The 27394-nt window shown below is 49.3% G+C and overlaps 1 protein-coding gene across 4 annotated transcripts in view; it reads right to left on the reverse strand.

The window, feature by feature from the left end:
* The window catches only part of IGSF3 (immunoglobulin superfamily member 3), a 91497-nt gene that overhangs the window by 13622 nt on the left and 50481 nt on the right, over window positions 1-27394 (reverse strand). For 2 of the 4 annotated variants that reach the window (XM_038561873.1, XM_038561874.1), the window contains exons 3-8: window positions 26457-26834; window positions 24123-24533; window positions 18360-18749; window positions 16925-16984; window positions 14040-14441; window positions 10422-10826 (exon numbers count right to left, since the gene is read on the reverse strand). In XM_038561873.1, the coding sequence (XP_038417801.1) occupies window positions 10422-10826; window positions 14040-14441; window positions 16925-16984; window positions 18360-18749; window positions 24123-24533; window positions 26457-26834 (2046 nt within the window). The remainder of the gene's footprint in view (window positions 1-10421; window positions 10827-14039; window positions 14442-16924; window positions 16985-18359; window positions 18750-24122; window positions 24534-26456; window positions 26835-27394) is intronic. The other 2 variants (XM_038561875.1, XM_038561876.1) reach the window with 2 other exon arrangements.

The following is a 27394-nucleotide window of genomic DNA, read 5'->3' on the forward strand; positions in this document are numbered from 1 at the left end:
GGCCGCCACCTGCCCCCTTGGGCATATGCCAGTCCCCGACCTCCCCTGCAGCCTCCAGCCTCCAGCTCCAGGAGGACAGGCCTCCTCTGAAGTGGGGATCGGTGTGAGGGAGGTGGTGTAGAGCCGGCCTCACCCCAACCTCCCTCCACCTGCCTCACCCCTCACTCAGTCTCCCGCCTGCTCTCCTCATGTCACGTGGCCTCCAGGGGACTTTGCTAGAAAACTCAGATCTTCCCAATCGTTTCCCTGCTTAGAAACTTTAATGGTTCCCAACTGCTTATGGTTTATGGAGAAAAAAAATTCCTTTCACACTACAAAGTCCCTCCAGGGTCTGGCTCTCACCCAGATGTCCTGGTTTATCTCCAGGACTCATCCCACAAGCCCCCCACCCTGACTCCAGCATCTCTGCACCTCCTCCCTGAGCTCTGGTTGCTGTTCAGCTGACCTCTCTGCCTGGCGTCCTCCACCATCTCCCCTCTGGCCCTTCTGTGCACTCGTCCCTCCACCCCCGTCCTTCCTTCCCATCCTACTGGGCCAGAAGCCCCCTGTCAGCACTGGCATCAGCCCTCTCTAAGTATCTTCCATATCTTGCAACTGTTTTTCCTTAGTCTCTCCTCCACCCTAGTCTGTGAGCGCTCTGAGGGTAGAAGTCAACCTTTGCTCTTGTACTCCACAAACATTTCAAGTGTGGCCCCACCGATGCTAAGTGCTAGGGACACCCTGAATAACAACACCGTCGTGCCTAGTGGAGGTTCTCATTGTTGCACCCCTGGAGCCTGGCACAGTGCCTGAGCTGCAGAAAGTGCTTGATCAGTGTCTGCTGTGATACATGGGGGAGAGTATGCCAGTATGTAGCCCGTAGTTAGAGGATTGCTGGGGTGATCTTCCTGAGGGCAGAGAGTGGGAGGAGGCTGAGAAGAAAGTGGCGAGCAACAGGACAGAACAGAGCTAACTCCAGGGTCCTTCCCCTGGCCGCCCTGCTCCAAAATCAGAAGGGAGGGCAGACTGCAGAGTGCCACCCTACCTGCTAATTAATGACAACGCTCACCTTTAAGGAGGCAAGAAGCCAAGGTCTAAGGAAATATATCTTATGAAGGTAACCTGGGATCAAACCCACTTCATCCTTATTATACTTGGCACTGCTTCTCCCTCCCCACCAATCTCCCCTTACTGAAAAAGTTTAAAGAAAGGAAAAAGATGCAGCTCTGAGTTCCTCCTAGGGAGCTAATAGTGAAAGCAGCTTTGCACACTCCAACTCTATGAATGAATAACTCATTAGTGAATCAGGGGACACTCTTCACCAAAGGACTGCCGACTTCACATTCTCACAGGCCTTCTCAAACCATCAAGAACACAATACGAGGGGTGCCTAGGTGGCTGTTGGTAGAGCATCTGACTCTTGGTTTCGGCTCAGGTCATGATATCTGGGGCATGAGATGAAACCCAGCGTAGAGCCCTGGGCTTGGAGTCTGCTTAAGATTCTCTCTCTTTCTCTCCCTCTGCCCCTCCCTCAGCCCTTCACCTTCTCTAAAAAGAAGAGGAAAAAAAGAAAAAAAAAAAGTAACACACCAATATGAGAGTATGAGAGCAATCCTCCGTCCCATGCCCCACCCTTCTTTTCATCTGTTGTTATGAACAAGCCCAGTCTCCTGCCTTCTCCCTTCTTCAAAAACACAAAGTCCTCCAGGGCACACTGGGAATCCAGGGCACGGTTTACCAGTAAGCTTCCAAGCTCTGCAAACTAGATGCATATTAGCTTGCCAGTCGACTTTTCAGATCGGATTCCTACAATACTTGAAAACAACCAGCTCCCTTTTCATTCCTTTCCAACCCAATTCACCGCATGCAAATGATATCTATATCAGCACAAATGATACCACCTGAATTATCTGGTTCTTGTCCAAAAACCTGGGTTGTTCAGTGTAGAGTAGAAAGAGCTTTAAAATGTATTATTAATTGGGGCCAGATTATTTTTGCAACTGTTACTAAGGAAACCTCAATTGCTATAGTAACTGCATATGTTAAACTGAAATCCTATGACTAAGCCTCAATTCAGTCACATGGTCTGAGTGCAAGAATCCAAGGAAGAGAGATGTTTCAAAGCATTTCCATTTTTCTTTCCTTCCCATGTCAAAATATTGTGAAGTATTGAAAAGCTTAAAAGAGAGGCATTTTTGAAATTTGGTGCACGCCTGACAGGTGGGCAAGGGGTCAGCTCCTATTCTACATCTCAAGGGCAGGAAGGGCCTTCCCTTGAAGTGCAGGACAGCCAGCAGCCCCCCGTGCCTAATTAGGAAGATCTCAAGAGTCCTGTCCCGATACTGCCCTGGGCGGTGGGCAGCCTGCCTGCACCATCCTCGTCTGCAGAGGAAGGGGGGCCCAGCCCACTTAAGGACCGTAGAAATTTTCATCTGCCTGATGACAAAACCTCAAAGGAGTGTTGTGTAGGCTAAATGCAATGGTCTGTGGAGAGAGTTTAGCACAGAACCCAGGAGAACATAAACGTCCAATATGTATTCACTATTTCCATTTCTTTTGGGGTCTCTGGGTTTGGCCCACGTTCAAAGCTCCACATGAGATCCAGAACTGGCAAACCAAGTGGCAAACATGCTACTAAGAGTGTGGCCCCGGGACAAGCAGCAGCATCATGGGTGTCACCTGGGAACTTGCTAGAAATGTAGACTCCCAGACCCACCCCTCACAACCTGCTGACTCAGAATCTGCCTCCAACAGGATCCTTGGGTAACTCAGGTACCCCTTAAAGCCTGAGAATCCCTGGGGCCCTATGAGTGAAGTAATATTTAGGGAGGGCAATGGCACACAGGTGAAAGGAAAGCTGTTAGGGGACAGAAGCTTGGTTAATCCCCAACAGTGAGTCAGCAGGAGGAAGGGGCAGGAAGAGAGGCTGTGGAGAGAGGCCCTCCGGCTTTGGCTCCACCTGTGCTGCCTCCTGCCTCGGGATAGGGTGGGGGGCATCTCAGGCTCCCAGGCCTGTGTCCTGTTTGAGAGGAGGGCTCTTTCCTTCTGCATCTGAAGGGTTCCATTCCTAGGCCTCTCGTGGAGTGGAATCGTGTGTCCTGCATTCTGGGAGAGGCTGCTGTGTTACAACAAGGACAGGGTGGTGGACAGTGAGAGGCATCTGGAGGAATTCAGCAGCAGGGAGGAACCGTGGCTTCACTGGCCACCTATCCATCCAGGGGACTCTGCTTTGTGGGTGTGCCCCTCACACAGAACTCCTTTCTTCCACCAGTGAAGTTCTTTTACACCCTGCTAGAGCTCTTCCAGGCTGCCTCACATTTTGATTTTTAATTTTTTTAAAAGATTGTATTTATTTATTCATGAGAGACACACAGAGAGGCAGAGGGAGAAGCAGGCTCCATGTGGGGAGCCCGATGTGGGACTCCATCCCAGGACCCCTGGGATCACACCCTGAGCCAAAGGCAGATGCTCAACCACTGAGCTAACCAGGCGTCCCGAGGTTAATTTTTTGAAGGCCTTTTCTTTCCTACTAAATTATAAGCACCTGATGGGCAGGGACTGAGACCCAACCATTCGCCAAACAAATTAATAAATGGATGAATTGAAGAAATAGGTGATTGGTCTTTTCTTGGAGGTATGGGAATATATAAGGGAAAAGTATTTAATCCTGACTGTGACAGGAGGCACGGCACGCTTGAAAAAGCATGTGACGTCTGAGCTCAGCCCTGAGAACCAAGTGGGTAGGTGTTGCCCAGGCACGGGAGCGAGAGAAAGGGCATTCAAGAAAGAAAGGACAGGTGAGCAAAGGTGGCACATTCGGAGAAAACCAAGTGGTCAGGGTGGCAGATAGAGTCAGAGGTCAGCCTCCACCGCCGGACTGCCCAGAGCGTGGACCAGACCCTGCCTACTCGAGGCTCTCAGGGGGCCTGTCTGTGGCCCTCAGGCATCAGCATCACCCAGGGACTTGCTGAGACCACTACATCCCAAAGAGACCTGCAGTTTGACGAGCCCCCAGCTAAGTCTGAGGGGTACTAAGCTTGAGAAGCCACAGGTGCTGTGGTGAGGTGGCCGTGGGCCACGGGAGACAGCACTTTCTGTGCGGGGGCTGAGCAAAGGCCAGAGGAAGCAGGTGAGGAGATTTGGGGCAGTGAGTGAAAGTGAGAGTGAGAGAGAGAGAGAGAGAGAGAGAGAGAGAGAGAAGACTGTTCTTTCTTAAAGACATGTGACAGTGATCAGAAAAGTGAGGCATGGAGGGGGCCAGTGGCAGGGCAGCAGGCATCTGTCAAGTTGAGGGAAGCAAGTCTGCCAGGAAGGGAAAGCTACGGGGGAAGAATGAATGAAGGAGGGTGCATGTGAGTATGTGCGTCCCACCCCCTCTCAGAGAAGGAGAAAGCAAAGGTACCTGCCAAGCAGTTACTACACAGTACAGTTCCTGCATCCTAAGAGCCCCCCTCTTCTCTCTCCCCTTGGTCATGCCCTGTCTGAGCCCCTAGAATCCCTGCCCAACCTTACACTCAGCCTGCACTGGAGCTTCCTGGCCGCAGGCCCCCGCAGGGAAAGCGTCCTAAGCCCACCAACAGGAGCTTGTTGCTGCCAGCTTAGGGCCCGTGGTGGCTCCCCAGGACAACAATTTTCAACAGGGCAGTGATGCCCCAAGAGATATCAGGGAAATCTGTGGGCAGGTCTTTCCTTGTCACATTGATTGGGTGAGGGGTGAGGGGCAGGGGCAAATGTTTAATGGACTAAAGCCAGCGTTTGATGCCAACCCGTGTCTGGGACAGCTCCATCAACACACCTCTGCTTCATGTCTTGCATGACTTTCAAATGACATTCATACGGGTGAAAACGCTGTCCCTGAGCCTGGAACCAACTTTCGTTTTACCATCACCACTATATATATATATATATTTTTTTTTTTTGCATGGTTTTAACATATGCTAGGTAAATGAAGGGAGGGAGGTTTTCCTTTATATTGTTCAGCATTGCTGCAAGAGTAACTCAGGATTTCGGAAACCCCGTCAGGGCAGCAGCACTGCTGGGGCTGACAGGCCTGACAGTCGGTTGGTCGGTCAGTTTTTCTAGGGACAGAGAAGCAGTGCGCCTGCCCAGGGTAGCTGCCCCTGACCATGGATATGTTACAATACATCATTTTATTACAAACCACTTTTTTAAAAAACAATCATCCTTTATTCCATAATTAGTGCACTGTAACAAATTTTAAAGATTATGTCAGTAGGAATGTTATACTGTCTAGGAATTTCATTTTAATAGCAATAAAGGGACTCTTCTAAATTGTTATAAAAGGATTATACGATCCAAGCATGATTAGAACTCCTGATTGCTTAGAATGTTCTTATTTAATACACTTATAGATAACTTTCTATGTGCTGAGCACTATTCTAAGCACTTCATAAACATTAACTATTTGCTCCCCACCAGATCTAGGAAATAAGTATTCTTATTCCCAATTTTATAGAAATGGGCCAAGGTCACACTGCTAATAAATAGTAGAGCCAAGGATCAAGTCCAGGCTGCTAGTCTGTCCTTGCTTTTAAGCATAGGACATAGTGCATATGATGACCCTCCGTGCTTCGGTGTATAACCAGGGGCTCCTTTGGCCCTTGCCAACATACCTGGGGCCAGACCCCTCCTTGACCCCATGCTTCAGTCATATCAAAGCATGTATGCTGCTTCCTTCCTCCATAATGTTCTTCGCACACTCTGTTCCGAGCCTGAGATGTCCCACTGCCCACCCCCAAAACAAGCTGATTCCTTCCTAATGCCTACCGCCCGTACCCCAGGCCGGCTCTCCCACCACCTTGTGACTCTTCCCTGTGCTCCCTCTGCCCAGGAACTGGGACACACCTATTTCTGCAGCTGCGGCACCCAGCATGGAAACAGGCACACAGTAGGTGCTCAAACGTGCTTGCACGAGGCAGTGGGAGGGAGGAGCGAAGAGAAAGTAGCAAAAGTTTGGAAGTGGAAACAGCTACTCAGGAGTAACCCAGACGTGCCCTGTCTGCAGACAGAGCAGTGACCCTTATGCAGGGAGTGTGAGCAGGTGCACCTGGCGTCACCATGACAACGAAGCCTGAGGAGTTGGGGGCGGGCTGGGGACTCCCCTAGGGCTCTGGCACTCCTGCTCCCTGTCTCTGAGCACCGAGCGCAAGAAGCCTTTTGCACACAGCATGCGAGGAGAACCCCAGGTTCTCCTAGAAGTAGGGGCCAGTCCCACTAGGGATGAGGCAGCCTGTCACTTGCCAGACTGTGACAAGGGCAGCCACTGCTCACATGCCCTGGACCCATGCAAGTCAAAGAAAAAGCGCTCAGCTCTCCCCATCTGCCAGGTCAGCAATAAGAAATTGGAGAAAACGGATTTGGCAGCATCCAGAGGGTATTAAATATTCATCCTGACTACCCATCAGTAAAATCCCAGCAGAATACACCCACTGACAAGTCGGCTTTCTACACCGGAGGCTGTCCTCTTGGAAGCTTGTTTATTGCTTTGTCAATTTGAATGTGCAATATTTAATAGCCAGACCAAGAGAGGGTCATAAACATTTGGAAAATGAGTGCTGACATTTCCCTTATTGCTTCTGTATTTAGGGATATGTAATTGGAGGGTGTTTTTGGTGCTAGAGAAAATCAGAAGGAAGCAAAGCCCTGCTTCAAAAAAAATTTTTTTTTCCTGCTTCAAAATTAGAAGAGAAAAGAATTGATTACGAGGGAAGGATCGAATATGTTGAACTGGCTTAAAGTCTTGCCTAAATGCCCCGTGGGGGTCACACTCTATGATCAATGGGAGTCAGGCTGAGCTAAATCAACAAAATGGGAGTGATGGCATTCCTGGAAGATTTCCTTGGGGACCAGCAGATGGAACAGGAAGTAGGTAAAAGAAAAAAAAAAAAAAAAAGGGTCGATAATAGATCCACAATCGATCGTGCCATCCAGCCAGAGATTTTAATGAATCAGATACCTGTGATGTGGTCAGGCCATCAGGTGGCCCTGGCAAGAACCGATCTGGGGCACAGATCACACAGAGCCCTTTTGGAGCAGAAGACATGACCAGTGTAAGGCTGATAAATGGACCCGCATGGGAGAGCCAACAGTCCCTGGGTTTCTCTTCGATTCTTTGGAATAAGAATATTTGACAAAATATTCTTCCTTTTTTTTTAAGGTTTTATTTATTTATTCATGAGAATACACAGAGAGGAGAGAGAGAGGCAGAGACACAGGCAGAGGGAGAAGCAGGCTGCGTGCAGGGAGCCCGACGTGGGACTCGATCCTCGGTCTCCAGGATCACACCCTGGGCTGCAGGCGGCGTAAACCACTGAGCCACCTGGGTTGCCCTTGACAAAGTATTCTTAAAGGAGTGGAGGGAGCAGTTGGCAGGGGACGCTCCTATGGAAAGCCCCAGAGCGGGGATAAGCAGCCATGTTTTGAGGCAAGGAATGGAGGGAGAGTACAAAGAAGAGAAGCCAGCACTGGTTTGGAGTCTAGTATCCCCAAGTTTTAGGAGCCATCTTGTGGCAGAAGTTTGAAGAAACGGGAGTTAGAGGAGGCATAAATTAAACTCCTACACCATCAGGACTCTATGACTCCCTCGTGACCCCAACTTGAAAAAAAAAAAAATTTAACTATTTGCTTATGAGTGTCAGGAAATCAAGGATGGTAAACCAGAGACAAAAGTACCTGATACAAAAGAGGATTCCTGAGAAGAAAATAATAATAATCGTCTAGAAAATATGTAATATAATAAAATTAAGAGCTTGGATTCTGGAGCCAGACTGCCTTTCTGGATTTGAATCTTGCTTCTGCCACTTATTATGCATCACTGGATCATTTATTTGCCCTCTGTGTCAGCATCCTCGCCTATAAAATGGGTGAGACATGGTATCTCAAGAGCCAAGTAAGCTATTGTGTATGTTGTGTATTCGGGATGGTGACCGACACACAAGAAGTGCTCAAGAAACATCAGCTGCTGTCGTTGTTACTGTTCTTACTACTATAACCACCTGTGCTGAGACTCCTCCATGCCAGCGATCTACACAAAGAAACTCCTACAAATGAGGCTGTTAGCTGAAGGCAGAAAGCACGATCTCTGACTATGTGGGCTTAGAGAAAGTCAAAGCCCCCCTTTTATCCAGCACCACTGCTTTTGAACACAGCACACGTGGGTTCAAATCCTGATCTCCCCTTCGCCACTTACTGTGACGTCAGCAGATCAGAACCTCTGTGGGCCTCAGTTACTTCATTTATAAAGTGGGAGAGGGTAATGGGCGAGGGCGACATGAGATCACACAGGCCAGGTGCCCGACATGGTCAGTGCTCTGGTATTTTCCACTTCTAATTTCCCCCACCAAGAACACATAGTACCAACCAGAGTGTGGGAGGGGAAAAAGTAAAAACGTAGGGGAGGCTCTTTGGGGAAGACGAAGTGCTAACTGCATAAATATTTATTTTTTTTAAAGATTTTATTTATTCATAAGAGACACAGAGAGAGAGGCAAAGACACATGCAGAGGGAGAAGCAGGCTCCTCGTAGGGAGCCTGATGCAGGACTTGATCCCAGGATCCTGGGGTCACACCCTGGGCCAAAGGCAGATGCTCAACTGCTGAGCCACCCAGGCGTCCCAATAACACCATAAATTAATCAGAATCCAACTAACTTGAACCTTTGATGAGCTACTTCCTTAGCCTTCCCTTAGGTGTTTCAGCTTTAGATTCCAAAGAGGGACAGAAACAAGCAAGTATCAAGAATTGATTCAAAAAGGCAATGTCAGGCAAGGTCCTGGGGTCAGCAGTAAGCCTGCCTTCTACAACTCCAGAACCACGTGATGGACACTGTGGCTGACGACGCCGACCTCGAGGGCTAGAGGAGACCACAAAATGCGCAATTACAATCAGAATGTCCCAGTCAGTGAGGCAGGCAAGTGTGTCCCTCGGCATTTCCACGAAAGGGGTCACACAAAATGGGGTCTCTGCTTAACCCTCCATTAACCCAAAAATCCACTTAAGCAGCACAGCATCTTCTCTGAGCTTCTGTTGCCCAGGCTGAGGCTCTAATTGGCCAAGGGACCCCTTTCGATCATTTAGACAATCTGCTTGTTCCAAACTCTGGAACAGAACAGGGCTTTTATGGGGTTAGAAGAGGCCAAGGGTAAACTCAGACAATCCCACTGGGTAACCACCCTGTAAACCACATGCAACGTGATGGAACAGGCCAGGTTGGGCACTAACCACGGCTGTGAGGGGCAGAAAATTCCTCTTTGCAGGGTGTTCAAGCCATCTTTTCAAAGTGGGTGGGTCACAATGTCAGAAAAAACTTTGCAAAGTCACCTCTCATCCAACCCACCCTTCACAGTGTGGGTGCCTGTGATCTCCTGTTCAGGGGCTGGATGGCGGCAGGGCAGCAGGGTCTTCAGCCTGGGCTCCACCTTCCACCAGCTTCCAACCAAGCAGGAGAGGGGGACAGCCACCGAGGAAACCATACAAGTGCATATACTTATCCCCTCCCACACATTAGGAAAAGAGCCCAACGAAGGAGTGGTTGTGGAGCGTCATGCTCCCCACCCACCTTTCCCCACAACTGGAGGATTTCCAAACTAGTGGCCTTACCATCTGCCATGAGTGAGGGACCCTGCCTCCGCAGGGGAAGGGAGCTCAAAGCAGTGCAGGAGAGAAAGACACACAACGGTTCAAGACCAGGCTCTACCATTTACCAGCTACACAACTCTGGGTGCGCCACTTAATCTCTCTTGGGCTTGTGAAATTCTCATAAAACCATCGACCCTAAGCACCTGCCACAAGGGAGATACTCAGTAAGTGCCTCTCATGTTCCCTCTTGCATTCAACATTCCTTATCTGCCAACAGGGGAAAATGGTCCCCCCTCCACTCTGTTGTTGCAAGGATTATAGGAGAGGACATTAGGTAAAGAGACAGCCTAAATAAGACATGACAACTAAAAGTGGTTTTAATCCCTGATTGGATCCTGGTGTGGAAGGAAAAAAAATAAACTATAAAGGACATTGTTGGGACAATGGGGGAAATGCTGGTAACACCCTATAATCCTGTTGAATTCCTGGGGCCTGACAGCAGTGTTGTGGACAGGAGAGTGTCCTTGTCCTAGAGTACTGAGGAGGAGGAGGCCCGACCCCTGCAAGCTACCCTCAGATGGTTCAGAAACAATAACAATGACCAAACAGAGGGAGAAAACACATGCAGTAAGATGGTAACCACTGACCAGCACTACCAGGGAATGGGAAATCTTGCAGCTACCTTTGGATTTGAAATTTCTCAAGTTAAAAAGCTGGGAAATGAAGGCAGCAAACACACCGCCCCCCCAACCGAGGACTTGATGTGCACCTCTCCCTCCCTCCCCGCATGCCTGGCACCCAGGGCAAGCACGCATACTCCACTCCCTACCACCCCGAGCCACTGACCTGGCTGCAGCACCCTGATCTCCAGCAGGTTGGAGGTGCGCTCGGCCAGCCGCGTCCAGGTGTTGTTGTAGTTCCTCCGCCACAGCTCGGCTACACACTGGTACTTGCCCGCCTCCGTGTCACTGGCTCGGCTGATGCTCAGGCGCACATTGTTGCTGGACTCTGCCTTCTCGATGGCCGTGCGGGTTCGGAAGCTGGAGGACCTGTCCCCCCACTGGACCCCTCCATCCCGGGTGAAAGTCACCAGGTCATGGAACTCAACAGTGCCCACTGGCTGGAACCGCCACGTCACGGACACAGGGACCCGAGCCGGGTAATGGGGTTTGATGATGCACTGCAGGTCAAACGAGTCACTGTAGGTCACACCTGGCGTGCGGGAGATGGCTGTGACGGCAAAGCCCATTTCTGGAGAGAGAGCAGAGAGACTGCAGCTAGGGGGGACACACCTGGCTTTCTCAGGGCAGCATGCCACAGTGATGGGGCTGTTGGCAAAGCCGGCGGAGCAGAGCCAAAGCTCTGGGTCTCTCTTGATGCCCAGGCCAGTATGACTTTAGCTCTCGCATTAAAGCACAAGCCCAGAAGATCACAAGATGCCATATACAGAGGCCAGAGGCAATTCTCTTTGAGTAGCACTAAGTGAATCCTTCCTGATGAAACCTTCACGTCGATCTGCCTCCCATAAGTCCCCTCCCAGGGACTGAGGTCATGTAGGGAGAGCCATTCCCAGAAATCATGGGGATCCCATGCTAAAACAAGAGAAAAGATCCCCCAAGCCAACGTCATTCATTGCTGGCAAGATGGACACCACCCCCCAGCCCTGACACCTCCTCTGTCTGGTCCGCAGTGCATTGGGGCTGGAGAAGGGGGTGGCAGATGGAGGACGTGCCACGCATTCCCTGGGGCGCACAGCATAGGCTTGCTCACCAGTCCCTTTTCCGTTTTACCTTGTGACATCCAGGGAAGATGGGCAGGGAGGGACCCACATCACATGGCCTGACCTTGAGCAGGTGGGGACCTGGGGCAAGGTGAGTTTCTGCAGTCACAGTAGGCTGTGCAGCTCGCAATACTCCTTACTGACGGGCAGCAGACTAATCCCTGATACCAACTCCTCAGCGGGGGTTACCTGAGTTCCTTCACCTTGAAATACTACTTAATATTAATACATTGGTTATGATCATAAAACTGGGAATAGTCAGTATTTACTGAGCACTGTGCATCAGTAACGCCTTCTGGCATACCATCCATTTCTTATAGACGAGGAAGAGAAACAGAGAAGTTAAATAAGTTGCCCACGACCAAGCTGCTAGTAAATAGCAGAGTCGAGGGTCTGTCTTATCATGTGGCTTTACACAGGGAAAGTGGTTAAAGGCACAGACTCTTGAGCCACATGCCTGACTGTAACCCTTTCTAGCTGTATGACACTTCACCTCTCTCTGCCTTGATTTCCCCCTCTATAAAATGGGTCCTTGTGAGGATTAAATGAGTTAATATTTGCAACCTGCTTGGAATGGAGTGGTACCTGGGACACGCTATATTTTGTTAAACATGTGGTTGGCTAAAGAAACAAAATACACATAAAGGAAAGTAGTTTAAATTCTGTGGTTAAAAGACTAGGCACAGAATGAATCCTTTGGCTTTATATGGGGAGGTTATGTCAGCAAATAGGCATGATTTGCTGAAAACTCTAGATCTTCAATTTGGATTTCATAAACTATCTTTATGTATCCTTAAAAAAAACATGTTAAGACCCAGAGATCCATCCTTAAACATTCAGTGGCTGTGATGATCACTTGTGCCCCTGTGTGCAGAAGATGCTGGCATGAGGGTGGGAGAACACAGGACCTCAGGGATAGGACACACACCAGGGGTTCCTAGCCTCAACACCTGAAGGAGGGAGAGCTTCTCCAAGCAAATGACTCTGTCCAGGCTTGACAGGGCACCCAACTTACACTAACTGAATGGTCATTATAACAGCCCACCTGAAGCTGAATGATGTACCTACACGTTATCATGCCGGGGCACCTGCTAAGAGTAAAACTGCACCAATATGAAAATTCACCAGTGTCACTATTTAGACCAAAAGGCAACCTGAACCCACAGCACCCTCCACTCTCCCCTGCCCCACCCCCTTGGGCCATCCTGATCCTGGCTTTGGCCACAGGAGCCCCAAGGGTAGAGGATAGGGAAGCAGAACCAAGCCCTGGCATCCCAGGTCTAAGGCCCTGGTGAGACCCTGACTGTGGAGCCACAGACATATGGTAAGAATGAAAAACCTCAGGGGATCAGCAGCTACTGTCAGATTACCTCTTGAGAAGCACTCCTGGCTCATGCTAACCACTCCTTGGACGTTCCTAACCTCACAGGTGGGGAAAATGATGGTGACTCGTTACCCAAACATTTCCTCACAGGTGCCATTCCCACAGGTCCACACTGGTGCTGAGTACAGACCCAGGGATTGAGCCAATCAGCAATCTCAACCACCGGACTAAGTTTCTACAGATAGAAATCTGAGCAATATGACTGCTGCACGAAGCAGGTCAATTTGAGGATTAAGCTTTCAGAAAAAGAGTGTAATTCTAACCTTGGGTGGGGAGAATAGAGCACTCTGTTGAGGGCAAACCAGCCGGGGCTGCCATCTTTCCTAGGGGTGTATCTGCAAGCACCACCAGCTCTGCCTATGAGGACGGTGGGCAACATGATCCCTAGGAGTGGGACACAAAGCCACTGAGGACAACTGATGTCACTGCCGTTCTGATAAACAGGAAGACTTAACGAGACAAGAAGTAGCACACTGGCCTTTTAAAATTGAATATACTGATTGTATTAAGCAGATCAACGTTGATAGAAGCCTCTTTAAGTGCCCCGTGAGAAGCAAATCTAATTCTCTGGTCTTAGCAAGTCTCAAGGTATCTTTTAATTTCATGCTAATGAGGAAGTGGCTGTCCTAAGGAGATGCCTTATAGAGGAACAGATAAAAAGCATAGGCTTTGTAAAAAATTGAGGGCCTCCTGGCTCCCCTGGTTCAGATTGTGGGTCTGTCATTTAAAAGCTGTAGCCCTGGGCAAATGAGTTAACCGGTCTCACACTCAATCTCCTTGTAAAATCAGTGCTTAGCTCTTGGCTGGGTGAAAATTCAAAGGGATGATTAAGCTTAGGTGCTTAGGGAACATAGTAAATGCTAAATAAATGGCCGAAGAGCATTTTCTACCCTTGTCTGCCCTGTACTGGCCTCTTAAGGAGGACTGAGCCCCTGGGCTGCAGGGCAGGAGAGCCTGGGGGCAGGCAAGAGGGGCTCTGCCCTTGGGGGCCAGTTCTGGCAGTGGCCTCTGCTCCTGCTGGATGGCTGCGCTCCCCCAGCCAGAATTCTTCTAACGTCACTCCCACCACACAGACCCAGGGGTAGTGAGCGCCCCCAGCTGACACCAGCCCCCAGGGGCCCCAAAGCGTCCCACAGGCCCCATCAACCCCCCCTGAACTTCTATACGGTCCCTTTACTTAAACCCTTTGGAGGGTACCATCCATTTCCTGCCAGAACTCTGACAGAAGTCGGAGTAAGGTTCTTGAAGTGGGAGCAGTCTCCTGACAGCCCCGCGGAAAGACTGTCGGACGCCTACATACCGAGAGCTGTGATGGAGATGGGGGTGCTGGCCCGGCGCTCCCCGATGACCTGCCACTCGCCGTCCACTGCCCGCACCCATTCGGTCACGTGGCATTCATACTGGCCCTCGTCTTCCTTCCTGCTGTTGAAGATGCCCAGGCTGAACGAGTTGGGCTGCACCTGCTCCATCTGGATGCCCCCAAAGCTGCTGCGCTCCCAGTAGGCTGCACCTGGCTGGACGGTGCCATCCCGGTCCAGCCACATGATGTTGCTACGGCGGCTCTGCCGGTCCACGAGCTGCCAGATGACGGAGAAGCGGCCCTGCGGCCTGCCTGCTGTGCGGATGCTGCAGGAGAAGTGCAGGTTCTCACCCTCAAGGATGACGCTGGCATTGCTGGCCACCTCCACGGAGATGCTGCTCTCTGGGGGAGAGAGAGAGAGAGGGCCACGCTGGGCCTTTCTGACTGCTTCTGCACCCTCCCTCCAGATGCAAAAGGAGGATGGGGGAAGATGTCATGCTCTGTAGGTACAGTTCACCTCGGAGGACTAAAGCCCTCTGGCACTTACTGCTGCAAGCCCTGGCTGGTTCTGGCCATTGCTACCTAGGATTTTAGCTCCAAAACCTAGGAGAGGCCCTGTGCTGGGCACCAGAAAAATGTGTGGGATAATGAGGGTCTAAGACCTGAGACTGAATCAGAACCTAAGGAATACAGACACAATGGCATTACACTTAGGACATAAAACCGTTTATCAGGGAATCTGTTGAGCTGAGGTTCAAGGATTTTTCAGCTCATGAGTTGCAGTAAATTGAGTGACTTGAGAATTCTACTTCACCTCAGTCCTCCCACTGTTCAGTGCTACAGCAGTCAAATAAAAGCGGAACATACATAATGGGCCATTTGAGCCCTTCGGGGCAATATTAGCAAGCAGAACAAAAATGATGGGAAGTATTTGGAAGATAACACATGCTTGCTTGGGTGTAGGGAATAATGGAGCAGACATCTAGTTTCACAGAGTAGAAGGGAGCGAGCACTCATCCTCTTCATTAAAGCAGAGGAACAGACCAAGGCCAGCTCTCCATCCTGCCATGCACAGTCAGCCCTGCTTCCACTTAAAACATCCTGCCACTGCTTCGACCTTAAAACATCCTGCCAATCAAAGTCTGGGATAAGGATCCACTCCCTTTGCTCTCTTGCAATTCACTCAGCTCTCTGAAGTCACTCAATTGAATTATTTCAACTCTATATGCCTTCTTCTATAAGATAGGGATGGTGCTATTTATATTGTGTAGTTTTTTAAAGATTAAAAAGTCAACAAGACAAGATATGTAAGTCACCTAACACTTAGTAGGTTTTCCAAAAAGTGGTCACTGTGATCACGATGAACTTTACTATTCCTGAGAACTTTTGTTTTTATGAACACCATGGCTGCTCGAATCTGTCTTAATTATGCATACATTATTTTGTGTAATTATCTATACTGAATTTAAAAACCCCACAAAAATCAAAGAATACAAAGCATCATAACTAATTCTGCTTCAATTTTCTGGGTACCACCTATAAGAAACATAACAATTTAAAATGAATCAATTAAATCAAATCCCAGATTAGGAGGCAAACCCAAACACTGAACAGGGGACACATATACACCCATAACCATGCATTTGAATCAATCTTTTTCCCCCCATAATTTTCCCACAGGCAGAAACAGACAAAGATGAGCACCGAGCCCCAGCAGGTAGTTCGTGCTATATGGTGAGACGTCTGGTATCCATTCTGGACTGGCTTGTTTCACATGAACAAGAGGTCCGGACAGGGTGGAGAAATGAGAATTTTCCCAGGAGGGGAACCTTCCCCAGAGCCTTACCAAGATGATTTATGGAGATGAGGAGGCTCCTGATTAGCCACCATCTATAGCACTAAGTGGATAAAAGCATGGATTTGGAGGCAGGTGGACCTGGGCTCCAGGCCCAGATATACTGCTTCCTAACTCTACAGACTTGGGGTTCTACTTAAACTACCCATACTTCATTTCTCACATGCAGAACAGAGATGCCAAAAGTCCCTACTTCTTGGGGTCACGACACTGACTGTATTGGATGAGGTAATTATTTCTCATCATCATCATCATCATCATCATCATTAATAATTCCTCTTTAGGTTAATGACCCATCCCCAGCATTATCATTCCATGGGGTGAATCGAAAGGACAACCCAGCATCAAGGGATAAACATCCCTTCGCTTGCCTCTGGCAGAAGGATGACTTGCAGGGCGTCACTGCCATTCCCTACTATCACCTCAGTGGACTCTTCCATAAGCCCTGGCTGGTTTACGATGGGGGCTGCTGCTTGGTGCTCTGCTGCTCGAACAAGCCTGGAAGAACTGCATAGTTCGATGTGAACCTCTGGGAAGAAAAACCACACCGGTGGCCCAGGCAAAGGTAGATACAAACCCCGTGCTGCACTGCCTGTTAAGACTAGTTACAAGCGTTCCCAGGCCTGAGAAAAGGCAGCTGAGAATTTAAAACTCTCTGGATTAAGTGAAAACTAGGACAGACTAATGAGAACCTGACTGCATGTTCGCAAATGAAATTTCAAATCAGGAGGTGGATGATATAGCACAGGCCAAGCGCAGAGCAGTGGATCTGGAGTTAGAAGCAAATATTCCTAATGCAATGCACGCTCAACCTCTAATGAAACTGGCTCAGCTACCTCTCTGCACAGTGCTCTGGCTTCTTCATTCCTGGGATGGATATGATTTGGGCCTCTGCAGGGATTTGAGGGGTGGGAGCGGAGAAGGAAGTGATATATGCAGAAGCACTTGGGCTCTTGGGAGGAAAAGCGCCATTAAAATCCAAGGTATTATCACCATTACCGATGTGATCGTTGTACTTTGGTAGACTTACCCAAGTGGCCTTGGGGCAGGATCTGGTGGTGCTGAGGGACTTTAACTACCCAGTTATCTGCTGGAAAAGCAATATAGCAGGCCACAGATCATCAAACAAGTTCTTGTAAGGGGTTGGGGGAAATCTCTTAGTATAAAAGATATAGGAAGTAAACAGTGTGGCTGCCCTTCACTGGGTCCTTAGAGTGAGGAATTAGTCGCAGATTTAAAAGTAGAGAGTCTGTGGTTAAGACAAGCACAAACCAACAGGGAAACAGTCAAGAGAGTGGGCATTCAATTCAACAATTTCAACTCTACAAATACTCAGCAAGCACCTACCCTATGCAAAGCACCATGCTAGGCATTGCAAGGAAGAAGGAAAAAAAAAGAAGTCTAAGAAGCGAAATAATTTCAAGATAATTAGGTGTGTGAGAGATTTAAAAAAAATAAATACATAAGAAAGGAATCCTGGTGACAAGGAAAGAAAAAATGGCAAGACCCATATCTACTTGTTCCTTCTCGTTTGAAGAGAATTATATTAAAAATATAAAAGTGTAAATTGAAACGTAAAGAGAATCATTACAAGGCTGAGGGAAAGAAGAGTCTGAGCAGTTGAGAAAAGGTTAAAGGTTAGTTTAAAAACTTCACTGGCTTGTTTAAAATCAGGGCACTGTAAGCTTTAAATTATCTTTTTTTTTTCTAAAAACAGAACTATGAGAGAATTGAGATGTTAATGAGAACATCCTGACCCTAGGGGAGAGTAAACACAGTAGGAGCAAATGCAGGTAGTACCCCAAAATCTCAGCCACAACGGTTCCCCACCCAGACAAGGCCAGCTTCCATGGAGGCAGGAGCCCACCTATCGATAGATAGCCTTAGACACCGGCTAAGCTTTAAGTGAAAGGCTACACTCCAGGAGGGCAGGAGAGGTCCCATTCACTGACTTTTGAAAATACAATTTCAACAGGGAAGAGACATTTAGGGAAATGCCTTGTAACTCAAAACCCAGGCAGCAAGTCTTTTTTTTAATAACATGCTTTATGATTTAAACTCCTCCCACAAAAGACCAGCCCCTCGTAAGTAAGATTTCAAGGTAGGCATCTACCCACTTCTTCTGGGACTCAATTCCCACATGGGAGCAAACAAACAGCCATCCTGGATTCCTGATGCTCCTCCGAGCTGGGCTGGCATGGCTGGCATTTACAGAGGGCTGCTAATGCTCAGCTCTGGGATGTCCCCTCCCACCTGCAAACACATCCCAATATTCTGCCTAACTGGGAGGTTGCTAAGTATGGGCAGGCGAGCTGAAGAAGGGAGAGGGATTAAGAAGGGTTTTCTCTGCCTTGCCCTTGCCCTCTGCCCACACAGCTCACCTGTCCCCTGAATTCTCTTCGGTGACGTCAAGCTACAGACAGAACCAGGGGGAGGCAAAGGAGGGGGCACATCTCTCTACTTACTGATGGGGAGGACTATGATGGGGATGTTCTTGGGCCGCTTGCTCTCCTTGTCGATGAATTCCCCGGTGACCGTCTTCTCTCTCTCTGTGACTCGACAGTTGTATTTGCCGCTGTCTTCCTGGCGGAGGTGGTAGATTTTCAGCACAAAGACACTGTCACTGTCTTTGGCCACTTTAAGCTGGCCCCTGGCTTCCCGATGGGCGAATTCACTGTTGAGGACGGGCACCGCATTGGGCCCCATGCTGGCAATGAGCGAGCTGTTGAAGGCCCAAGAGACGGCAAAGTAGCGGTCAGGAATGTTCTGAGCCTCCAGGATGCATCTGAATTCCACCGGCTCCCCCACCGTGTACAGTCGCTTCTCCGTTTCCAGCCGAACAGTGAACTCCTTGTCTAAGAGAACATATGACAAAACGGATGCATTCTGGGTGAACCTGGGCCCCGGTTACCCCAACTCATCAGCAAACTCCCACCACCCAGGCCTTCTGTGTTGTGCTAACTCCGGGAAGGCACCTCCCTGCTTGTCTTGGGGGAAAAATCCAACCCGTGATCTGAGGACCAGAGATACTCCTGAAGGTCACAGAGCAAACTCAGAGGTAGCTTGGCCCACACAGTCTAAGGGGCTTGTCATCCCGGTTGAGACCAGTGGGGCTCTATTTGCAGCCTACGATGCCCTGGATTAGACCCTCAGAGGTCAGTGAGGAATATCTCATATGACATCACTTACCCAGGTCTATCTAGCCTTGACCTGTACTCCCAGAAGTCCATTTAAGCAACCTAACTACAAACATTTTCTGCAGATGTTGTAGGACCCAGCCCACTAAGATGTGAGAGACCAAGTTATATTGTGGCCTAAGTGCTGACCCCACTCCTAGTAAATACTCAAAAACATACATATGATTGAAATACATTGTGCACACTGGAATTAAGACACAGGGAAGACAATCTTTGAGAAAATTCTGCAGGCAATAGGAAAACAAATGTCCCTCTGCTGGTCACCACCTGTCAGAACAAATCTGGGGAAGGATGGAGAGGGAAAATATAACTTCTACTGAAAGCCCAGGACCTCAATGAACCCAGGCACTTTTTGGAGAGCTGGCCGTCTAACCAAGAATGAGAGGATGGCCAGAGAAGGGCTCATTCCCACTAACAGTGTCCCACCTGGTGAGACAGTTACCACCTCCATGACACAGGTATCCCTGGCACAAGTGGGGGCTAAGAAGAAGGATGAAGGTTTGGAGAAAACAGAACCACAGGGCCTTGGGGAGGAGGGCTGAAGCTGGGTCCCTCCTCCTCTCAGATCTAGCTGTGCCCCTCTAAGGAGGGGACATCACATTCCAGGTATGCTGGACTTCTTGGATACTGGCTAGCTCTGACCTTGCCTGCCTTCCTTACACTGGCCTTTCTAAGCCTCCACCACTATCTTTAAGACCTTTGCCCCATTTTTGTTCCCTGATCCTATGTACCCTCTGAGCAGATAAAAGTTCTCTTTCCCTGAGAAATCACAGGAATCATGAGTACACTGCTCCAACATCCCCCTCTTCCCCAACCCAAGCTTGGCTTTGTATCTCCTGTTCTTTGGGCTCTCCACCTTCTCTCCTCCCACATGGGCTAGCATCTTGCTCCAGGTACTCATCTTCTTTGGCAAATTAGCTCCTCCCTTTGTTGCCCCAAATTCCCAAGAAAGCAAACTACACTCAAGGACGTCCAAGGGCTCACCTCCAATGACACGGCTGCTGCCTCAGCTTTCCCTCCCCCAAAGACCAGGCCTACAAGGCATGGCCTAAAAGAAGCAGGTTTTGTTCAGACACCCCCTGCCCAGGTGAACATACCTGTGGGGATCTGTGCCCAAACTATCTGCTGGAGAGTGGCTCTGTGGCAAGCCCAATTACTCAATATCAATGATAAGAAAGGAAAAGCATCCTGTTCACATAAATGGCACTGAAGACATGCCAACAGGTTCCCGAGACCTCAGAACTGTCCATTTTCTCAGAGTTAGACTGGCTATAGCTGTGGCTTTTGACTTGTGGTAGCCAGAAGCTCTACTGCTCTCCTGGGACAATCCCCATGGCTTGGTAAAGCCTTCACATTCCCATGTTGAAGACACAAGATTGACAGCGTACCACCTCCTCCCTGTGCAGCAATTTGTCCTTGGTGATACCCCTTCAATTAAACCTCTAGAAATTGGTTTATGCTTCTTCCCATGTACTCCCCCACTCTTCAACTCATTGAAGTCTGGCTTCTGGTCCTTCTTCCACACTTCATTGACTTAACAAATGTCACCAGTGATCCCCCTAACATACCGCCCTCCACCACCACCAGTCACACCAAAGGCTTTTCTCAAGCAGGATTCCATCTGGACCCACTCTCCTCTTTTAGGTTCCATGACACCTCCCTTCCCACTTTTCCTCTTGCTTGACTGCCCCCTCAGTTTCTCACTGAGATCTGCTCCTCTGACCTCTTACTGCTGCTTTTCTCTTGTGCCTTTTCCAATTACTACCCCATGGGCTTTCCCTGGGCCCTCACCTCTCCCAGGTGGGGCATGGACAGTGCTTTGCCTACTGAACATCTCTGAAGGATTCTGCATGCAGGATGGACTCCTTAACTAAAATTTACAAAAACAGAAGAAAAGACAACCAGGGTTGCCACCAATGGGGAAGCAGAAGCTTTTAAGCAGGACTCTGCATGCTCTCAATACCTGTCTTTCCCCCTCCCTCCTTCCCCTGATTCAAGGATCACCTAGAGTGCCAGCCTCAGGGTTCCCAGTAGGTGGATTCTCATTCCATGATGACTGCCTGCTTTCCAGGCACTGCTGCCGACCCAGCAGTGGCCTTTTCTTTTTTTTCTTTTTTTTTTTTTTTTTTAAGATTTTATTTACTTATTCTTGAGAGACACATACAGAGAGGCAGAGACATAGGCAGAGGGAGAAGCAGGCTCCCAGTGGGGAGCCCAATGTGTAATTCAATCCCAGCACCCCAGGATCATGCCTTGAGCCAAAGACAGATACTGAACCAGAGAGCCACCCAGGTGCCTCCCACCCTGGCCTTAGAGCTGTCTCCTACCTGGTCTCTCCACAGCAGGATCAACCTGTTTAATCAACTTCCAGCTGGCATCCGTGGTCTCTCCCTTCTAGCACCCAGATCTCATTGTGTCACTCCTTGCTTTAAATCTCTACTTCCCCCCCTTCAAGTGTCTGCAGCAGTGATTTTCAAACATTCTTTGGAAGGGGCAGAGGAAAGGGCACTTTCTTCATACAGAATCTTTTGCTGCCCAGTACAGAAAACATTTGGTTGAGGCAAGCAGGAGAACACTGTGGCCCTCACACATCTCCCTCCAGCACCCCCTGGTGTGCACATGTGCACATGAACATGCCCACATCCCATGTGTAGCCTGGCAGGCACCTCTGAGGGGCTCCTAGGATCCCAAGAAGAACAGCTTGCAAACACTGGGCCCACAGAGTCAAAGCCAAGCTCTGCACTGGAGCATATGGGGCCCTCAGACCACGTTTCCTCCCTCCTCTTGTCACTCATTTCTGGGACTCAACCTCTGCCGGCACTGGACTCCTCTCTGCTTGCCAAACATGTCACACAATGTTGTGCCTTTATGCTTGTCCCTCTGATGTCTCATCAAGCGTCAGAATCAGCCCACCATACCAAATTTGCTGGTTTTTCCTGGACTTGCCTTAACTCTCCCATCCAGGGAAAATTTCATGTTGTGGCCTCTGAGTCACTGTGTCCCAGGGCATCATACACACAGTAGCATCACAGACCTCAGCACTCAGCCACCAGCCTTCCCCAAGTGCAGGCCCTAAGAGCTCTTCATCTTTGAATCCCCAATGCCTATCACCATTCCTTCACTGAAGCAGGAACTTACTAGACATTTACCGAAATGAGCTGAGAGAGGGCAAAGATGAGGCTGCAACCATTGAAACTGAAGAACACAGGGGCACGGAGTAAAGTCATCAGCCTTTTTTTTTTTTTAATCTAGTTTTTCCTTTGCTGGCTTAGTCCAAATACATTTGCTGGGCAAATTCAAAAAGTCCTAATCCCAAATTGGTAAGATTAAAATAAAGAAGATTAACTGATGCAACCTAATTTAAAAGCATTAAGATTCAAAAATTTGGTCCAGACTTTGGAAGCTGATCTTAAAGCCATCCAGGAAGGGAAAGGATAAATATGAGACAAAGTGCCTTCCACAGATATATTAGCACTGAGAGACCCAGAAGTTACTAGCTGTGCGGGGCCTACCAGAGCACATATAGTGCTCTCTTTCCTGGAGCCAACCCTTCTCATAAAAGCCCATCAGATGTCCAGAGAATCTCTTCTGCCCCTATTACCTATAGAGTTGTGCTTGACAACATAGGCAGCAGAAGAATCACCTGGGAAGTGTATTGGAAATCCAGCTTCCCAGGTCCCCACCACCACCACCTGCCAAACAGGAGCCTGGCTCGGGAATGTGTCCTGTTGGGTAAGGTGGAAGCACTGCTCTAGAAGGACCCAAGAACAAGTGGAGGAAGCCCAAGATCGCTGACAGTATGTAGCAAATGGGACAGTGAGGTCAGGGTCAGGTCCTGAAGAGGAGACCCCAGCTCATCTCCCACAAACCATACCCCTCAACAGAAGAACGACACAGGAGGGTTCTCGGGCCACTTTCTGCTCCTCGATGATGGCACGACAACCACCCTGCAACCAAAGCCAGGGGACTCAAGGCCCACAGAGAGCCTGCCCAGCGGAGGCAGCCAGCAACACTGGTCAGCTCTGATCTGGAGCATGACTGGATTTGGGGGTGTGGGGCAGTCGGGAGATTGATACAAGGAGTCAGGGAAGATCTCAGCTCACAGTGCTACCACCTTTTTGCCCCAGCTACAAACATATCACTCAGCCTCATCAGGGAACCAACCCCTTTCCAGGTCTTTTACCTGAGAAAGCCTTTATGGGAGAATCTGATACCCAGGCCAGGCTGGCCTCGACAACCCACCCTGTGACTTCTCCCTGGGCCCTGCCATAAAGTAGTCAGCCCTTGGTATCTGCCCCACCACCACCGACTTACCTTGCAGAACTTCTGAGGGATAATGAAGCAATATAGGATAAAGCAATTTAGAGGTTACAAAACACCACTGAAGATGTATTATTAATATAAAAATAATAATAGTTCAAGCCAAAATTTCTCTAGATCACAATTTCATACCTCTGTTGGAAGGCTTAGAATCTCAAATGTCTTCTACAAATTAAACAGGACTGGTCCCTGAAACAGGCAACACCATCAAAAACTGGGTAGCCACTGGGTGCCCAGTCATCAGATCTAGATGGTTCATGTAAAATCTCCCAATTTTGAAAATGGATTTGTACTTCCAGAAAGTATAAAATTCCACGGAGAGGGCAAAGAAACCATGTCTGTAAGCTGGATTCAGTCTGGGCTGCTCCCTCCAAGACTCACTAGGTCAGAACTTTTTTTTTTTTTTTTAAGAGTTTATTTATTTATGAGAGAGAGAGAGCCCAAGCTGGGCAGAAGGAGAAGCAGGTTCCCTGCTGAGCAGGGACCCCTCCCCCACCATGCGGGGCTCGATCCCAGCGCCCCAAGGATCATGACCTGAGCCGAAGACAGACACCTAACCCACTAAGCCACCCAGGCGCCCAGAAGGACAGATCTTACGTAGCTACGTAGACCCTCTTAGTACTTTCAGAGGTCACCGGAGGAGTCTGCACAGTCTCCCAGAGTCTGACAACCCTCACCACCCGGCGCAGAATGGGGACAAGAGGGACTGACCAGTGGGCTGGACGTTGACCACGGTTCCCTCGGAGCGCTTTCGGGTCATGGCATACCACGAGCCGTCCGGGTCCTGGATCCACTCGGCAGCCTCACAGTAGAACTCGCCCTGGTCAGAGGGCTGCAGGTGGAAGACGGTGAGGCGGAAGGTGGCGCTCCCCAGCTTGTCCAGCCGGACCTCCCCCAGACTCTGCCTCTGGGCATATTCACTGCTGGAGTGAAGCACGAAATCTCGGCTCAGGGAAATGACCTCCACGGGCTTCTCGCCCCCTCTCTGCCGGAGCCAGGCCACAGACAGGTGGCTGTGCTGGAATGTCTCCGTGGCCACCTCACAAGTGAGCTCCAGAGGATCCTGTTCCACTTTGTGCAGAGTCTGGGGCATGGCCGTGGTCTGCAGGGTGTCAGGGATCACTGCAACACAGAAATGTGCCGAGTGCACGGTCACAAAGCCATAGAATTGCACCCTCGCAGGGTGCTAGCCACCCAAGCCCACTCAGCAGTCACTGTGAGGCCTCCGGTGGCACAGAAACAGGAGTGTTCTGCTTGAATTTGCAATTTTTTGACACTTACACTTAACCTGTTCAGTGTTTTAATAACACTTGGATAACAGGTAGAATTGCATTTTGTGTCTTATAGTAAATAAGCTCCCTGAAAATACTGTGTAAAAAGAATTCTCTTTTAGGCCAAATAATATTTTTGTTGTTCATTTTGGTTCTGTCCTGAGATACTGTCACTTGGCTTCTGACTCATCTTCAAAAGGAAATAGTTCCTAGAACTTGCAGTTTTACATTTCTTTACACCTTGCTCATTTCCTCTGCTCTCACTGCACCCCCTATCTGCTCCCCCACAAACTTCAGCAATGCAATGCAACCTAGGAAGTCTAGGTTTTTTAAAAAAAAAAAATCTTTGGTAGAGGAAAGCAACGAACAGCATCTTCAATCATCTGGTAAGTTGAAATTTCCTGTAACTCGTGTGTCAGAGCGGTCTGCGTGGGAGGAAGCCCCAGCTGAGGCAAGTGAGGTCACTGCCCTGTGGCCCCTTAGTCAGAACCATCGTCCTCTGAAGACTAAACAGCCCCCTGCCCTCGGTCTGATGGGGACACTCCAACCACAACCAGTGTGTGTTTTCTCACTGCACTCATGTCTAGTGAGGGTCTCCCAGGCCTCCTGACGGGATGCAGACAGAGAGAAGGGAAAAGCAAGTTTGGCATGGGGTGGAGAGGGAGGGGGTCTCAGTGTGGATGGCACCCGGCTGCGATGTCCACCCACGGGGAGGGTCAACAGTATCAAGGCTGTTCTGTTTTTCTGCCCAACTCTCAACCTCTAGTTTTTATGATCTCAATTATGCCTGGAAATTCTGCTTTGGACATCACATCAGCAAGCATGGTGGCCCACGGCTGTCCACAGTGAAATCTGTCCCCTCCCCTCCTGCCAGTCCCTTCCATCATTCATGGAGTACCAGGGCTGAGCGAGACAGCTGGTGCACAAACTCCTCATTCGTGCAGCCAAAAGACCTAGGGACAGGCCCCAAGTGTGAACAAGGACCCACAGGTACATTTGCTTCCTGATTCACAAGCACCCCACGGCTCTCAGAGCCCCTCCACTGCGCAGCGGTTTCACCTCTCTGCTAGCTGATGTCATGTGCTCCTCTTTGTCATTTCTTCAGACAGATCATCAACCACAGGCATCCTTACCTTATATTTTCACATCCCCTTTTGCCAGCTACAGGTCAGTTAACCTTCTCTGAATTTTTAACACCTGCACCAGATTCTTCCTATGTTTTGGCCTCAGCCTTCTGATTATTTACAAATGAACCCACAATCTTTGTTCACTCACACTACCTGTTAACCACTAAAATATCCGGGGAGATTTGTTTTTTTTTTTTTTTTAAGTCAAAGTTGCACTACAAACGAGTAGCTCGTGATATGGGCTCAATATTTATTTCCTCCCCTCCTCACAATCCATATGGTAAATCCTAATCACCTCACCCCCACCCCACAATGGTGTTTGGAGGTGGGGCCTCTGGGAGGTGATGAAGTTAGGGAGGTGGAGCCCCCATCAATGGGAGTAGTGCCCTCAGAAAAGGGGCTCAGTGAGCTCTTTCACTCCCTTTCTGCTACAGGAGGACACAATGAGAAATTATGAGTTGGCAACCCAGGAGAGGACCTTCACCAGAACCAACTCTGCTGGCACACTGATCTCTTCCAGCCTCCAGAACCGTGAGAAATAAATGCTTGTGGTTTCAGCCACCCAGAGTGGCTGTGGGGCAGCAGCCCAAGAGGACTGACTCGGGTGGGATACTGACCATGGGAAAGAAACATCATCACCTCCTTACCCACTAGGTTCATCTTGGCACTGTAACTCCCAAAGTACCGCTCATCCGTGTTGGGCGTGTGGCACTCATACTCCCCAGCATCCCGGGCCTGGAGATCGGTGATGTGCAACAAGGCTGAGTTCCCCTGGACTCTCTCCACGTAGATCTTGCCTCCACGGACACGCTGGGTGTAGATGGCATAAGGGAAGGATGAGTCCACGGTGCTGACGATTTGGACCTCACGCTCCGGGGCGGACGGCAGGTAAATGGACCACTGGAAATTCTGCTCAGAAGGCCCCTGGTAGCCGCTCACATTGCACCAGATGGTGATGTGGGAGCCCTCCGTGCGGTACAGGGGTCCTTCCTGGACGGCGACATGCCGCTGTGCCCGCACTACACCTGTGGGAGATATACAGACATGCTCGCTTACTTCTCAGACCAAAACGCAGAGTACGCAGCAAACTTCAAAGGGTTTATTATTTGTGTGACATGACCATATAAATAGCTTGCTGCCTTTTCGGGGGCGTTCTGTGATTTATAAATATTAATTAAGACACTCTGTGGTAGAGCTCATGGTCCTTAATTTGCATATATGGAAATCTGACTATGCAAAAAGTCAAGGTGCTGTTGCTTATTCAACGGCTGACCCTTGGGAATTTCATCTAGTCCCTCTGTCATTTGTGTAGCAGTTTTATATCTATTTATTGAGGCTGGTTTTTTTTAAAAGATTTTATTTATTTATTCATGAGAGGCACAGAGAGAGAGAGGCAGAGACACAGGCAGAGGGAGAAGCAGGCTCCATGCAGGGAGCCTGATGTGGGACTCGATCCCGGGTCTCCAGGATCATGCCCTAGGCTGCAGGCGGTGCTAAACCGCTCGGCCACCGGGGCTGCCCTATTGAGGCTGTTTATAAAGTTTTTAATAAAATGAGCAGGAAAAGTTGAACTCTTGGCACACGT

This window comes from Canis lupus, chromosome 17, assembly GCF_011100685.1.
Source record: "Canis lupus familiaris isolate Mischka breed German Shepherd chromosome 17, alternate assembly UU_Cfam_GSD_1.0, whole genome shotgun sequence".
In the NCBI taxonomy this organism is placed as follows: domain Eukaryota; kingdom Metazoa; phylum Chordata; class Mammalia; order Carnivora; family Canidae; genus Canis; species Canis lupus.